The sequence below is a fragment of the Spathaspora passalidarum genome (assembly GCF_000223485.1).
Source record: "Spathaspora passalidarum NRRL Y-27907 unplaced genomic scaffold SPAPAscaffold_3, whole genome shotgun sequence".
Classification (NCBI taxonomy): domain Eukaryota; kingdom Fungi; phylum Ascomycota; class Pichiomycetes; order Serinales; family Debaryomycetaceae; genus Spathaspora; species Spathaspora passalidarum.
The window spans coordinates 516994-529424 of record NW_006767427.1 but is presented as its reverse complement, the minus strand read 5'-3'; the positions used below and the strand labels follow the sequence as shown (position 1 = coordinate 529424).

General features: G+C 34.2%; 8 protein-coding genes across 8 annotated transcripts in view; 3 read left to right on the top strand and 5 right to left on the bottom strand. All coding sequences in view use genetic code 12, as the record gives it.

Annotated features, from left to right (window-relative positions):
* MIT1 (mannosylinositol phosphorylceramide synthase catalytic subunit) overlaps positions 1-12431 on the bottom strand; it is a gene marked incomplete at both ends in the record, with an annotated part of 145983 nt that overhangs the window by 15124 nt on the left and 118428 nt on the right. The gene's annotated exons all lie outside the window — the stretch shown is intronic.
* On the bottom strand, positions 100-819 carry SPAPADRAFT_60254 (uncharacterized protein; the record flags this gene model as incomplete). Its single annotated transcript, XM_007374363.1, has 1 exon — positions 100-819. One exon carries the CDS (start codon positions 796-798, stop codon positions 145-147), a length of 654 nt encoding a protein of 217 aa, XP_007374425.1.
* Positions 1132-2230, bottom strand: SPAPADRAFT_60251 (uncharacterized protein; the record flags this gene model as incomplete). Its single annotated transcript, XM_007374362.1, has 1 exon — positions 1132-2230. One exon carries the CDS (start codon positions 1999-2001, stop codon positions 1201-1203), a length of 801 nt encoding a protein of 266 aa, XP_007374424.1.
* Positions 2251-3676, bottom strand: VMA5 (H(+)-transporting V1 sector ATPase subunit C; the record flags this gene model as incomplete). The annotated part of the gene is made up of 1 exon (XM_007374361.1): positions 2251-3676. One exon carries the CDS (start codon positions 3648-3650, stop codon positions 2523-2525), a length of 1128 nt encoding a protein of 375 aa, XP_007374423.1.
* SPAPADRAFT_54890 (ribosome biosynthesis protein) lies at positions 4052-5343 on the top strand (the record flags this gene model as incomplete). Its single annotated transcript, XM_007374360.1, has 2 exons — positions 4052-4069; positions 4123-5343. The coding sequence occupies 2 exons, from the start codon at positions 4052-4054 to the stop codon at positions 5341-5343; spliced, it is 1239 nt and encodes a 412-aa protein (XP_007374422.1).
* Positions 5580-6169, top strand: SPAPADRAFT_135616 (uncharacterized protein; the record flags this gene model as incomplete). The annotated part of the gene is made up of 2 exons (XM_007374359.1): positions 5580-5630; positions 5690-6169. 2 exons carry the CDS (start codon positions 5580-5582, stop codon positions 6167-6169), a joined length of 531 nt encoding a protein of 176 aa, XP_007374421.1.
* On the top strand, positions 8142-10865 carry PHM7 (Phm7p; the record flags this gene model as incomplete). Its single annotated transcript, XM_007374358.1, has 1 exon — positions 8142-10865. The coding sequence occupies one exon, from the start codon at positions 8142-8144 to the stop codon at positions 10863-10865; it is 2724 nt and encodes a 907-aa protein (XP_007374420.1).
* On the bottom strand, positions 11109-11756 carry SPAPADRAFT_49836 (resistance to Congo red protein; the record flags this gene model as incomplete). Its single annotated transcript, XM_007374357.1, has 1 exon — positions 11109-11756. One exon carries the CDS (start codon positions 11754-11756, stop codon positions 11109-11111), a length of 648 nt encoding a protein of 215 aa, XP_007374419.1.

Genomic DNA, 12431 nt, shown 5'->3' with positions numbered 1-12431 from the left:
AGGATCTTGATATACGATTGCAAAAAAAAAGAAAGAAAAAAAAACAGAAACTCCAATGACTGATTAGAATAACTTGTTGGGGGTAAACTACAAATCCTGTTTGGAATAATTTATTGAAAAATACAACTCTATTACACTATACATCTACTCAGATCCATTTTGGATCTTTTCAACCCATTTAGGTTCAATCACCAATACTTCACAACTAGTTAATAAATTTTCACTAGCTTCAATATTGCTATCGTTAATATCAACTTTATAAACATCTCCCTTAACCCAGCATTTTCTACCTTGTTTCTTTATAATTTCACATTTAATCATGACAAAATTATCTGTATAAGTTGGTTGTTTGTAGTTAATATTCAAATTTGCAGTAACACCTCTCTTACTTTTGAAATTTAAAAAAGCCAATCTACAAGTTAATTCATCTAACAAAGTAGCTAATAATCCACCATGGACAATCCCATTATGTCCTGATAATTTGTTACCCAAATGGAAAAAAGTAATTGCAAAATTTTCATTTTTAGAGTCTTCAATATCTTGCTCTTGTTGAAGAAATGAGTCTTGAATGAAATATAATGAAGGTGTTCTTAAGTTAATCTTGTCTGGCCCAACAAGAGTATCGCCAGTCAAGTTTGGAAATAGGCGTTCCTTGATGTCAAGAGTTGATTTATGAGTGCTGGTAAACTCGTTATATCTGTTGAAGTAATGTTGATATGCGATGGAGTTAGTTAATACTTCATCATGCGATAATTCTTTGACTCCTTGGGAGTTAACAAGGGTTGAAACTTCGGACATAATGTGATATAGTACTACCTTGAGATATCCTATGCCCGATGGAATAAAGGGATATTCTTTGTGATATTTATATGCTTGAAAAGTTGATTTTGTGACCCGTCTTGGTCCGAGGATAATGTGACTAATTTGGTATTTCTTTTTTCCACGTCGTATAAAATAATACAAGATCTGTATTTTTTTTGCTGCGCGGCTGAAGATGTTGTTCTTAATCGGTTATTTCGGATCGTGCGGGGGGGGGGGGGGGGACTTCGGTGAATTTCCTTCAAATGAACTCCGAATATCCTATTGTCAAGCCAAGATGAGTCAAGTATAACTACGAGTAAATAAAGGCTTAAAATTAAAATTACTATATTATTCATTAAACAAATATTCTATTAATTAATATACACATGATGCAAATGCTTACAAGAAAACATGTTTGAAAGCATCCTTGGCACCTTTGGTAATAATATTACCATGACACATAACAATAGTGTTGAAATCCCAACTATAAATTGCATTCAAACCTGGGGCACTCTTGGCAGGATTAACAATCTTTCTAAACAAGAATCTACCCACTTTTGAGTAAGGTTGTAAATATCTAGTTGGGAAGGACCATCCACCATGAGGGTTAAATCCTGGTTTAAATCCTAATTCAGGAGAAAATTGTTCCAATACAACCTTACCACTGGTAGTTCCTGGTTCACCCAAGTTAAATAACAAATCAGCTTCAAATACAGTCTTAGTTTGTTTATCAAACAAAACTAATTCTTGATTTTCATGGAATGGTAAATAAACAAATTCAAATTTTTCAACAATAACATCATCTTTAACAATTTGTTTCAATTCTTCACCTTTCAAAACCTTATTACCGTTGGCTTTTGTAAACAAGTAATCTGGCTTAAAACTAGTAATATTTTCCATGGCGATGATCTTGGCAGTAGGGAATTTGTCTTTGTATGACTTAGCAGCTAAATTGTGTTCACGATCAGGAACAATAACATGAGTAATGTTAAACTTGTCACCGGAAAACTCTTTTAATGTGCTAACAACCTGGTCGTTGTATGGCAATGGAGACCAAACAATTAAGTCTTGATTGGTCTTGAATACGGCCATACGAGCACCGAAATTAAATTTGTTGACTCTAGTGAAGGAAGTTGAGGCAAGTAATAAATTGTCGGATAATTGCTTAGTGACAATCTTGAAATTATCTGGATAACCCATTGCAGCTTGTTTGTAGTGTGTGTGTGTGTGTGTTGATGTTGTTGAAGAGAAAACCAGATACAATTGGTAAGGGATTTTCTTTCTATTTATAATTGAAAAATATATGGGAAAAAAAAAAAGACAATTGATTCTAGCCCTTCGAATCGGCTTTGTAAAACTGGGGTGGATTACAAATTTTAGCCTCGTTTGAAATTGACAATTTTATTACAAATTCCTAATTACGCAGTTTAAAGTACCGAGGGAAACATCAAAAATTTTTAAACAAATTACTAATTAAAAAATAACTATCGTAGTAACTAATGTTAAGAAAAGAAATAAAAAAAAAAATAAATAAATAACAAGCAAACAGTGATGTATAACTCCGAATGGTTCGAGAACACTACCACAGCCTCCATCGGTTATAAACTAATGTTTTCTATAACATTCAAAAATATTTAATACTAGATAATTTAATATAATTCCGAGCTTCTCATGTCAACGCCTCCATCAATATCACTCCCTCGGTGTTATGTGTGATATTACTAAATGATTTCAAATTCGTACAATACAAATGGCTCATAGTCAGTATCAACTAATGAGGCATATTCGTGTAAGTTTGAAGTGTTTGAATAACCGGCACCGCCAAGATATCCGAATTTTTCAATCAATTCTTTCTTAGCCTTACTAATATTCTTTAAATTGGCTCCTTGGAACTTTATCAAGTAGTTATCAAATTGTGGTGGTAATCCATATCTTAACACTGATTCAACATAAATTCTAATACATTTAATGTGAACCCATTGGGAAAAGATTTCCAGGTATGCTGTCTTACTTAATCTAATCAAATCATTCTTCAGTTTCAATTCATTTGCTTTAGTTAAATCAAACTCTTTTCTTAAATTGTTAAGTGTTTCTTCACTGTAAATAAAATCGTTTCTTGGATGCCATTTATGTTCACGAGATAAGTTAATAAATTCTTGCTGGAACTTTTTAAATAATGTCACCGTGTATAAAGTATATTCTTGATCCTTGGCAATAACTTCGGCAGATCTAGGGATAACAAATTGGGTTAAAGTTTCATAAGAATTTTTGAAATCAGAAACCAAGTTATTTGGTACTGCGATTAAAATTGTAGTTAAATGTTCTGAATTCAATACAAATTGTTCTGGCTTAACAATTTCATGTAACGATTTAATCGATAAATCACCATTCTTTTTTCTATCAGCAGCCAAGAAGTTAGATTTGGCAGTTTGGTAGTTTTGATAACTGGCCCTAACGTCATTGTCTAAACTTATAGCTTCTGATGCAATCAACTTAACCAAAATATTAATCAGTTTATCTAATCTATACTTGGAAGTATTCCATTGGAAGTTTTCTATGTAATCAAATACAGATCGAGATTGAACAACCCTGGTGCTGCTTCCATCAGTCACAGAATTTAAGATATCAACAACTTTAGAAACTGATGCGCTCAATTGTTGGTCTATTTTAGCCAATTCTTCACTTTCTTGTACTAAAGAATCTAAAGTACCACTTTGGAAGTCAGGAATTTTTAAATTGAATAATGGTTGTTTTCCGGTGTTCAATGATTCAGTCAACCATTTGCGAGCATTGGTCGATTGAGGTAATGAAAGAATCAAATATTCTCCAAGTGGGTCGGATGTGGACATAGTAATTGATTGATTTCTTGCAATTCAATCAAGAAACGTGAACCATGTTGTTCCCAATTTAATTTTCCCTTGGTGAGAATCTCATTGGGCAGTGTAAATATGAGTATGATTTTATATGGTAGTGTGATCTAATTTACGCATATACTGTGGCTGCAAGATACCTTATATTTAAACAAGGATATAACCGAATACTGTTGAAATTATCTACTGTGGTTCTAGAAGCATAGAATTATGATAATTTCTACTATGGACTGACATTTTACTGTTGGCAAATTATTCTCCTATCTTGTCAGTCAATCACCTGAACATCGCAGCATCGCAAAACGAAAAAAAAATTAGACCTCACTATTGTTTAAACAGTAAGTATCTAACATCCCACTGTAGAATAAACCACCTCCATAATGGTTAACAGTTTAGAAGTATGTTAAATATCATAGTATTATGTGTATATTACTATACTAACATCTTTTAGGAACGTCTCAAGACTCATTCATCTGCATTTGACGGATTATTATCATTAATCCCAGCCAAATACTATTATGATGATTCAACCAAAGATCAATGGAAACAAAAGAAAAAGTCCAAGCAAGATTTAAAACAAAATAAACGTGCCAAGTTAAACCCAGAAACTAATGACGATAGTGCTAAAGATGTTAGCGATTCCCGAGCCAATAATGCCAGTGAAATTGAATTACCTAAAAAGCTTCCAAAACCCATTACTGAAGATGAAGATGAAGATGATGTAGAAATACCCGATATGGATGTAAGTGGAGATGAGGATGACGATATCATGAACGACAATCAGTTGATTTTTGATGATGATGGGAATGAAGTTGAAACTGAAACTTACCCCAAGCAGGAAATACAACATGAGAAGAAGTCCAAGACCAAGACATTATCTCCAGAAGAGAAACAAAAAAGGGATGAAAGTTTATCAAAATTAAGAGAAAAGTTGGCCAGTAAGATAAATACATTAAAGGAAAAAAGAAAAGCGCTTGGAACTAAAGTTTCTGGTGCTCCACAATCTCGTGAACAAATCTTGGCTGAACGTAAACGAAAGGAAGAATTGAAAAAGAGAAAGCATCAAGATTTAGAAGAAGAATCTGATGAATCTGATAATGAATTGTCCTCCGACGAAGAAGAACAAGAAGAATCTTCTAAATCGGTTCTTTACGGTAATATCGTATTCCAAGATGGTTCACAAGTTACTTCGGATTTAACTAAATTCCGTAATAGTGCTGAAAAGAAGAAACAAAAGGGACCAGCAAACAACGATCTCAAAGCACACTTATTAAAATTAGAACAAAAGAAGAAAAGATTGGCAACTTTAGCTCCTGAAGAACAAGCAAAGCAACAAGAAAAAGACAAATGGCAACGAGTTCTTGCTCAAGCCGAAGGAATTAAAGTCAAAGACGACGAAAAATTATTAAAAAAAGCAATTAAACGTAAAGAAAAGCAAAAATTAAGAAGTGAAATTGAATGGAAGGACCGTAAGCAAATAGTTAAAGATACTGTGGCTGCAAGAGCAAAGAGAAGAGAAGAAAACTTAAAAGCAAGACGAGAAAATAAAGGTAAGAAAGGTAAAAATCAACCAAGGTTAAAGAAGTTCACTGGGATTGTTAACAAGAATGCTCAAGGTAAAAAGAAGAGAGCAGGCTTTGAAGGAAGTGCAAAATCAAACAAGAAGAAGTAACACCCTTGTGTAAATAGACGATATATTTATTTATTTATTTATATATATATATATAGATAGATAGATGCAAAATTTTTAATAGACCACACTTGAAATTTGGCTGTAAAAAAAAAAATTCCCTCACATGAAACGCGCTTTGCCCGATCCAGTAAAAAATAGAAAAACCTTGAGCAACAGTAAAAAGTTTAATTCCTTTTCCCAGTGTTCAAAGCATTAAAAGCTCCCACTATTCAGACATGTCCGCTTTACCAGAACAATTGAAAAAGTACTTGACTCAAGTCGATGACGTATGTACTATATTTTTGTACACTGCTAAGTTTACAACTCTTACTAACACTTGTTCAAGGCTACCAGTGCATTGCCCCTCTTGCACCATTTTGAATCCAACACCGGATTACCAAGATCTTACTTTGTTATTGGATTCACCTTATTCTATTTCATCATGATCTTTGTTAATGTTGGTGGATTAGGACAACTTTTATCAAACATTGTTGGATTGGTAATTCCAGGTTATTATTCCTTACTTGCTTTACAAACTAAAACCACCAAGGATGATACTCAATTGTTAACTTATTGGGTTGTATTTGCATTTTTAAATGTAATTGAATTTTGGTCAAGTGCCATTTTATACTGGATGCCTTTCTACTTCTTATTCAAGGCTATCTTTTTAGTTTATACTGGTGTTCCAGCTTTTGGTGGTGCTAACGTGGTTTATTTAAATGTAATCAAACCTCTTGCTGATCCATACTTTGCCGCTAACGAAGATAGTGTTGCCAAAAAGATTGATGAAGCTGCTGAAGCTGTCTCTAGCTCTGTTCACCTTTAGATTTAGTTTATATTTGGAATAAATTTAGTGGCAAACTATTAGGTCCTAAAGTAGTATAGTAACACTCGACATCTTCCATCCCTGTCAAGATAAACATTTTAATTCGAGGATGTCGATCAAATTTCTTAAAATTTAAAACAAATTTCTTTAACTTGGAACTAAATTTAACTCGTTTGGTTAATACCGACAATTTCGCGACAAGTGGATAAATTCTTAACCCGACACTTTTGCCAGGTTCGACAGGACAAACCCAATGAGTAGAAATACTACGAGTCGATCTTACTTCAGGGCTAAAACTGGATCCAACTAAAAAATCCAAAATCCAGGGCAAAACACCAGTTACAAAACCTGAACTAGTTATGAAATTTAATTCAACTCCAATGGCTGCAAGATCAGATCGACCTACTGAAATATCCCCCATTGCGTGTGGATCGTCAACAGTTTCATGAATAATTACCGTAAATCCATCACGATATATATCTCTTTCAATATCATCAAGCTGTACTTCTATCCATTCTGGAGGAATCTTGAATTTGTTCTGTTGTGCTAAATATTCTTTTGGGTCTTCATCTGTTGGGGTATAAGGAACTAAGAAACTACCAGAATCTACTAATTCAAACACAAAGGGTTCATTCTCTTGAATATCTCTAAAGTAAACACTTAGGTTATTTTCTAATTCTTTATAATTTGGCACTTGGATTAATCGTGGTTCTTTTTTAGTATCCAGCCCAGTAGTTAGGGAGGTCAATAGATATGTAATAAATATTAAACTTATTAATCTCATTCAATATTATATAACTATTAAACGATATCGAATATAATCACTGGAGATAGGTTTCTAATATATTTCCAGCCATATATATTTTTGTTATGATTTGATAAAAAAAGTTGCAAAATTTTTATAAAATGCTGAATGTATGAATTTCATACTGCAATTTCTTCTATAGATTTTCACCATAGTTTGAACAGAGACTGCACCAATGAGTCATGGACTTAGCTACAAGTAAATCTCAATAAATTGGCTTTAAAATGGATCCCCATGGATCTCACACCGAAGATTCGTTCTTGTAACTAGTTTTAGTAAAATTATTTTACTTCACGACAGAAAACCGTTGCCTAGTGCCTGCACTAAACAATAATATGGTTTCCGATTGGCCGCGCGTCAACAATAAACACTATGCAACGCAAAAAGCTAGAGAACATTACACAAAATGGAAACACGTGAATCGTTGTAAACTGATTAGACTGTTGTAAACTTGCTGTCGTTCCATATTTCGAATTTTTTCCGTTGCTTAGCCTCTTTCTTAATACAAGAAATTATACAACTAACTAGTTTCAAATTAGGATATTAATCAAATTCCATTTCATTATCTGTATTGAACAATGTGGAAGAACTAATGGCTTTTTTTTTTTGCGGCTTGTGATAGAAGAACCACAACCGCAAAGTAAAAAAATTCGTGACCTTTTCTCGTTTAGGCAAGCGCCTGGTAGTGCAATCTGACAAATTTCATGTACCTTAGGACAAAAACGTCATCCTTGCATGGTGGGGGGCCCAGCCTCTCAGTCCCGATGACCTTGTGATTTTTTTAGTCCAATGTTTTGATTTTGTAGCAAGAATGTTTACCCGAAGACAAGATAAAGGAAATTAGACTATGTGGTTTGCTACTCAACTTGCTCCTGTTTATATGAAGTCTCGCAGCAAGGGTATGCAAACCACGTAATTGCTAATTTCAGTAGAGAACAATAACTCTCGAAACACATTAAGCTAGAATCAATATAGTTCTGAGCCACGCTCTTTTTTTTTTTTTTAAAGGCTAATCTCATATGAAATTTATCAAACCATTTTGTTTATTTATAAATACGCGGCTTTTACCAGAGGTATACAAACCACTTCTTTTGCTCTCGTCATATAACAACAAATACCTTTTGAGCTGCTTACTACTCCTCCTTACATATAATCGAATAGGAAAAGATGGCTGACTCAGACGGACCAAGTGCTTCCAATTCATCTGTATCCCAGTTCATATCAACCTTGATACCAACATTGGTGATATCAGCAATTTTTCTCTTGGCGTTCTTAATCCTTCATAAAAAGAGAAAGAGAGTTTATGAACCCCGTTCAGTTGTTAAAACACTTCCTAAAGATTACCGCCTTAATGAAGTGCCATCTGGTCCCTTGGGTTGGATAACCGAGTTATTACGTAAACCAGAGTCATTTATTGTTCAACATGCTGGTGTTGATGGCTACTTCTTTCTTCGATTTTTATTTGAATTCCTTTGCATTTGTATCCTTGGTGTTATAATCACATGGCCAATTTTATTCCCTGTCAATGCCACTAATGGTAACAATAATACCCCAGGATCAAACATCGGTGGGTTTGACATTTTATCATTTGCAAACATTAGAAATAAATGGAGAGCATTAGCTCACGTATTCTTATCATGGATTTTATTTGGTGCGGTTATATTTTTGATCTATCGTGAATTGGTTTATTACACTACATTTAGACATGTTCTTCAAACAACCCCATTGTATGATTCCATGTTGAGCTCAAGAACCCTCTTGTTAACTGAGATTGATAAAAGTTTATTAACTGATGAAAAGTTGAGAAATTATTTCCCCACAGCTTCTAATATTTGGTATTCAAGAAATTATAAGGAATTAGCCAAAGAAGTTAAAGAAAGAACAAAATTGGCTAATAAATACGAGGGAACACTCAATAAAGTACTCACAAAGGCAACTAAATTAAGAAACAAATGCATTAAGAAGAATAAACCAGTACCTGAACCTGAAGATGACATTAATAAGTATTTGAAAGATGGTAAAAAGAGACCAACCCATAAATTGAAATTCTTAATTGGTAAGAAGGTCGATACCTTGGACTATTCTCCAGAAAAGTTGGGTGAATTAAACAAGTCCATTGGTGAAAAGCAGAAGAATTACGCAGATAATGATCTACTTCCTGCTGTGTTTATTGAATTCCCCACTCAATTGGAATTACAACGTGCTTATCAAGCTATTCCATATAATTCTGATTTAAAGAAAGCCAGAAGATTCACAGGACTTGCTCCTGATGATATTATTTGGCTGAACTTGCAATTATCAACAGGTAGAAGAAGAATCCAAAGTATTCTTGCTGCTACAATCTTAACTGCTACAATCATTTTTTGGTGTATTCCTGTAGCTGTTGTTGGTTCTATTTCTAATATAAACATGTTGACTGATAAAGTACATTTCTTGCGATTTATCTTAAACATGCCTAAAGTATTGATGGGTATTATCACAGGTTTACTTCCAGTCGTTGCTTTATCGATATTGATGTCGTTGGTTCCTCCATTTATCAAGTGGATGGGAAGAATTTCCGGTCGTATTACTGTTCAACAAGTCGATAGCTATTGTCAGTCGTGGTATTTCGCTTTTCAAGTGGTTAATGTTTTCCTTGCTGTTGCTTTAGGTTCTTCAGCAGCTTCTGTTGCTACTGAAATTGTCAATTCACCATCAAAGGCATTGGAACAATTATCAAAGAAATTCCCAACTTCAGCTAACTTTTATTTTTCATACTTGTGTCTTCAAGGATTAACAATTAATTCAGGTGTATTGTTGCAAGTTGTCACTTTGATTTTGACTCCTATTTTGGGAAAGTTCCTCGATGGTACCCCAAGAGCAAAATGGAATAGATTTAATAAATTGGGTGAACCAGATTTTTCAACTCTTTATCCCGGTTTCCAATTATTAACCACAATTGCCCTTGCATATTCTGTTTTGGCTCCTTTGATTTTGGGATTTACTTCCATTGCATTCCTTTTATTTTATTTTGCCTATATCTACACCTTGGTTTATGTATTGGTTCCTAAATCCAACGAAGCTAGAGGAACAAATTACATTACTTCATTATTTCAACTTTTCACAGGATTGTTTTTGGCACAGCTTTGGATCACAGCCATTTTTGTGTTTTCAAAGAATTGGGTTTCAGTTGCTTTAGAGGCGGTGATTGTAGTCGTTACAATAGTTGCTCATTTCTGGATGAAATGGCATTTCTTACCATTGATCAATGCCGTTCCTATCTCAGCTATAAAATACGCCGCTGGTGATTCTTCTGCTAGCTACCCTATGCATGATCAAGGGTTTAAGGAAATTAAACAAGTTGGTAAAGACTACTGGAACAGTGAACCATCCACACCAACTGAAAAGGATCAAGTATTGCCAACGAAAAACCTTGACTCTACTGATATTGAAAAGCCTCCTATTGATACTGATATTAGACCTAGTGGGTCAAAGAGTACGGGAGCTGACACTAAAATAGGAGGTTCTGATCTGTCAGATGAAGAGAAGGCTGTTAATCCAGCCAAACAAGTTGTTGAAGCACCCAAGAAGGGTGTTTCTTGGCTCACTAGATTCTTTCAACCAAAGAAACAAAGTTTTGATATGATTAGAAATATTATGCCAGATTTCTTTTTCCATTATGCAGAGTATAATCCCGAATTCCTTGAACATGCATATGATGATCCTAGTGTTTCTGATGAAGAACCTCATATTTGGATAGCAAGGGATGACATGGGCTTATCAGAAATAGAGAAACAGAAAGCAATAGAACAAGGAGTTGATGTTTCTAATGCAGAAGCCGGGTTTGATGACAAGGGAAATATTGAGTATACTGGTCCTCCTCCCAGTTATGAAGAGGCTATAAGGATTTGATTTTTTTTGAATTACGCCAATTGTTCGGTAATTTTTTTTGGTTTTCTTTATGTATAGTTAATTATCTTGTTTTATCCTTAGTAATAATATTAGATTTTTGATATTTCTTCACATTAAATGATAAACTAATCTAATTTCTATTCTACATACTGGCTAAAAATAAACTTATTTGAAATGACGACTTTACTTTTTTATTTAAAGGCATCACTTTTTTCTTTGAACTGAAAGTTAGCATTATTTGATTCAATTGTTCGAATTGTAGACAGTATTTGTTCTATCAGTTTCAGACACAGAATTATTCTCTGTAACTACAGATTGATCCGTAGTTCTTGTAATTTCACCATCAACTGTATTCGTAAGTTCATGTACTTCATTATCTGCAGTTGTTGTGGTCCCTCCAGAAGAAGTAGATGCTCTGCAGTTATTGCCATTATTTCCCACTCGATCAGTAGCTAAGAAACTCACTGGTAAATCATTCATTATAGGAGCAACATCTCCATAGCTTTCAGTTCTATGCCGAGCTGGTGGAGGAAGAGGAATAGGTGTTTTCACATTTGGATTTGGATGGAATTTTCCCGAACCATCATAGTATCCCATATCATGTTCATTAGCCGTAGCAGTATACGCGGGTACATAGGCACTTGGCAAATCAGGGTCTCGAATATGATCTGGTTGTTCATATTGATGCTGTGATTGGCGATATGTTGGAGGTGTGATCCAACGGGTACCATAAATTGGTTGGATACCTCGCTGCTTTCTTCGCTTATTTACCACCCCAACTGCAACTACAGCAAGCATTAAAGCTATTATATTAGCAAGGAAAACATATCCTGCGTTACCGGTCAGCCTTTTCTGCAACGTGTGCGTAAGTAGTTTATCATGAATATACATCACGTTAGATTCTCATTCAGGGGTATTTTTACCCCACAAAAAAATATATATATATATGTTAATTAAGTAGTTAAAGTCTTCAATGTTGGTTTCTCACTTTAGCGACAACGAATCAAGACACAATGGTTCAAAGAAATCAAGAATGAAATAACAAATTGTATGAGTAGCTGTTTGTGAATATCACTGAACTTAAATAAAGGAGTAATACTATTCTAGGATTTTTTAGATATAGAAATGCGCACCCCAAAAAAAGAATTCAAGTCTCGCAACAACTGAAATTTTGTGCTTGCGATAGCATAACCAAGCCTCGAAGTGAATTTCAGTACAAATAATTGTTGAATTATAACTGTGTACACATTAAAGTTTTTCATTTCAAACGTAAAGTAATTAAAATGGTTAATAACAACTAATGCCACCCCTATCTTCTACTGCTGCAAAAAAAAAGGGGGCCAAGAAAAAAAAATAAAGACATTGAATGTACCACGCCTAAAAGCAAGTCTCTGTTACCCGAGGCCAATACAGGCAAGTTTGTTCAGGACTAAATAAATCCCTCCGAAGTGCTGTCTATGTAATTTGTCCAAGAACTCTCAATAAGGCTTTGTAAGCTCAGCTATTGCTGGCACTTATAAACCCCACTTCTTAACCCTTTTGTACTTAACTCGTGTATTTAAAGAT